Source organism: Carassius auratus, chromosome 8 (genome assembly GCF_003368295.1).
Source record: "Carassius auratus strain Wakin chromosome 8, ASM336829v1, whole genome shotgun sequence".
Lineage (NCBI taxonomy): Eukaryota > Metazoa > Chordata > Actinopteri > Cypriniformes > Cyprinidae > Carassius > Carassius auratus.
Genome location: NC_039250.1, coordinates 1,719,787 through 1,722,446, shown reverse-complemented (window position 1 = coordinate 1,722,446; position 2,660 = coordinate 1,719,787). Strand labels below are relative to the sequence as shown.

The window sequence follows — 2,660 nt, the reverse complement described above, 5'->3', positions numbered from 1 at the left end:
TCCAACTAACAGAGCGCGCGCTCGTGTTCTCACTAGAGTTTTTATTTTTTTATTTTTTAAGGGGGTTTACAAGAATAGAATAGAATAGAATAGAATAGAATAGAATAGAATAGAATAGAATAGAATAGAATTCAAGGTGCGTGATATTTAACGTCCTGACACTGTTGAAAAGGGAATGCATACTAACCTTTAAGTTTTAACCTTAAAAATGTATATAAACATATATAGATATGTCGATAAATAAATAATAATAAAATATCATATTTATTTAAAATTTGTCTTATTAGTGATTTGTGCCTAAACACAAAGTAAGTTATAGGAACTGAATATATTGAGAGCAGTGGGCGTCTGGGCGAGCGGAACGATTATAGTGTAACACAGAAACACTCACATGGTGTTTGTAGATGTAAACAATGAACATCTACACGTACAAAAATACGAAATGTGTTCATCGATCGATTTCCACTTAGTCTGACCATTGATTTCGAGCAGTCCGAATCTAAATAATTCTTTTGAAATAGGAGGATTTTGCGATAATGGCTTGTAATGATGACTGGCAGGTAGCTGCGCGCCGCAAAGGAACTGCTAGAAGAGGAAAACACGCTTCAAACCCCAAACTAGACTCACACCAGTTGTCTGACTGCAAACCGGACAAGAAGAAGATAATAAATGCCATGTAAGAGTTCATCGGAGTGTCTGGGTCGAATCCAAGCAGAAATTATGCATTATAACACACTTAAGTTAATAGGAAACTGCTTAAATTATGTTAAGAATTGTGTTCATGTTGTCAGTGAGCTCTGTGAAATGTTCTTTACCATCACAGGAATGAACTGAGAGGAGAAAACTTCTGGATGGAGTGGAAAGGTGATGTTGAATTACAGCTGTACTGTCTACAAATATAAAAACACAGTTTGTAATGACCACATTCCCATCTCCACCCTCAGATCTCATCTCCGAGCGACTTCTACCCGGTGCTCCTGGTTCCTCGGAGCAGAATGGAGAAGTTTTTCTTCAGCACTGTGTGTGTTATGGTTTGGGTCACTTTGCTTCTTGTGTATCTGCCCGGTATCAGCTTGCAATGTTGTTACTGCTTCTAGAGACACTGCAGGTATGAACATTTCATTAAGGAGTTATATGACTATATGATTTGTCAATTCAACATACAGATATTCTTTCCCCCTCAGATCCCAGTGGGCAGTTGTTCTGTGTATGATCCTGTGTTTTCTGAGTCAGAGTGTGATGTACTCGAGGAGCTGGGCTTCACCGTGTTGACCGAAAATGAGGTGCACACATATACTGGCGTGAACGAAGACATCTGTTCTGCTGTCCGTTTTTAAGCATTCTTTTCTTAACAGGAGGGAAAGCGAGTGGTTTATCAACCCACCCTGTTTTACCTGATGCATTGTGGGAAGGCTCTGTATAACAACCTGCTGTGGAAAAACTGGACGCTTCAGACGTTGCCAAAAATTATTATAATTGGCAACAGTTTTCATGGCATTGGAGAGAGGTGGGCTTCTGGTGCTATAAAACACATTATTAGGAATTATTTATATTAGGAATTAGTTAATACAACTAAAACTGAAATAAAGAAATACCAGACAAAAATGTTAAATGACAAAAACAACACAATTATTTAAACTTTAAGATTAAAATGGAAATGGGCACTGATAGCCTTGTGGTTCCAAAAATCTAATCTTATATATTAATAAAATATATAACACTCCTTCAGTCTCTGTGCTCACTATTTACTAGAATTTATGCAAAACTGTGAATAAGTTAAACCATAAGTTTTTTCTTTTCTTAGGATGCTTCAGAGAGAGTTTGAGAGAGACTACAGCTTCCTTTCAAATGTATCCTTGATTTCTAACTTACATTACACAGTTACAATTCATGCATGTTTATAAAGATCATAAATGTAGAGAAATACCTGAGATGACATAAAAATCCTCACCTTTTACACAAATGTCCTGTTATGCAGTTACACTGCAATGTATGATAAAAATGTTATTTATTATCTGGTTGAATATCTTGTTCTTTCGAGTCTATTAGTTACAAAAGTTGACCCTTGTACTGTTGGTTTCATATAAGGGTCATATACAATTTTTCCTCCACAAAGTCCCCCAGTCCTTGACTAAGTGTTGTTTTAGGTGGTATGTGTGTGTGACGAGACGTCTCTGCCCTGCTCCCCGCGATTCCTGGATGTGTTCAATGACACAGCACTTATTCAGTTCCCTCTGGAAAATCTAAATAAACTCCCAGAATGCATTTGGACCGAGCCTTCAGAGCCACTGTACCAACACTGCCAAGATCTCGAGATCATTCAGAAAGAGAAAAGGAGCTGAAAATATCACAGCCTTAAAAATTGTGTCAGAAAAATCAGTTTCTTGTGTACGTTATGTTTTTTTATTCTAAAAATAAATATACTGTAGTTTTGTCTTTTTTAATTGGAGTCTTGTTTTATTGGGACTTAAAGGTTAAGTGTTTCTTTCTTTGTACAACTGGTGTCAACATACAGAGTTGGAGACAGTATGGAAGCCGGTTTCTGCCGGAGGATAAAAAAAAAGTAACTGCGAGATTTAAATGTGTAATTATGAGAGATTAAATCAAGATTGCAAGAAAAGGAGGCAAAATTGTGAGATAAAAAGTCAATTATAATTAAT

At 36.5% G+C, this 2,660-nt stretch overlaps 1 protein-coding gene across 2 annotated transcripts; it reads left to right on the top strand.

Moving 5' to 3' along the window:
- Positions 1–357: 357 nt before the first annotated feature.
- Positions 358–2,444, top strand: srrd (SRR1 domain containing). Of its 2 annotated transcripts, XM_026268986.1 has the most exons (8): positions 359–478; positions 515–676; positions 824–864; positions 945–1,108; positions 1,185–1,283; positions 1,356–1,507; positions 1,805–1,850; positions 2,148–2,444. In XM_026268986.1, the coding sequence occupies exons 2-8, from the start codon at positions 537–539 to the stop codon at positions 2,340–2,342; spliced, it is 837 nt and encodes a 278-aa protein (XP_026124771.1). In that variant the 5' UTR covers positions 359–478; positions 515–536; the 3' UTR covers positions 2,343–2,444. The 2 variants fall into 2 exon arrangements, with proteins under 2 accessions (XP_026124770.1, XP_026124771.1); XM_026268985.1 differs by having other exon boundaries at positions 358–676.
- Positions 2,445–2,660: the final 216 nt, after the last annotated feature.

What these genes read in the sequence shown, in the direction of transcription:
- srrd (XM_026268985.1), top strand. Translation starts at nt 537, where the DNA reads ATGGCTTGTAATGATGACTGGCAGGTAGCTGCGCGCCGCAAAGGAACT. An exon ending in TTTCATGGCATTGGAGAGAG is followed by an intron (nt 1,508 to 1,804) that starts GTGGGCTTCTGG and finishes TTCTTTTCTTAG; the next exon opens with GATGCTTCAGAGAGAGTTTG. An exon ending in ACTACAGCTTCCTTTCAAAT is followed by an intron (nt 1,851 to 2,147) that starts GTATCCTTGATT and finishes GTGTTGTTTTAG; the next exon opens with GTGGTATGTGTGTGTGACGA.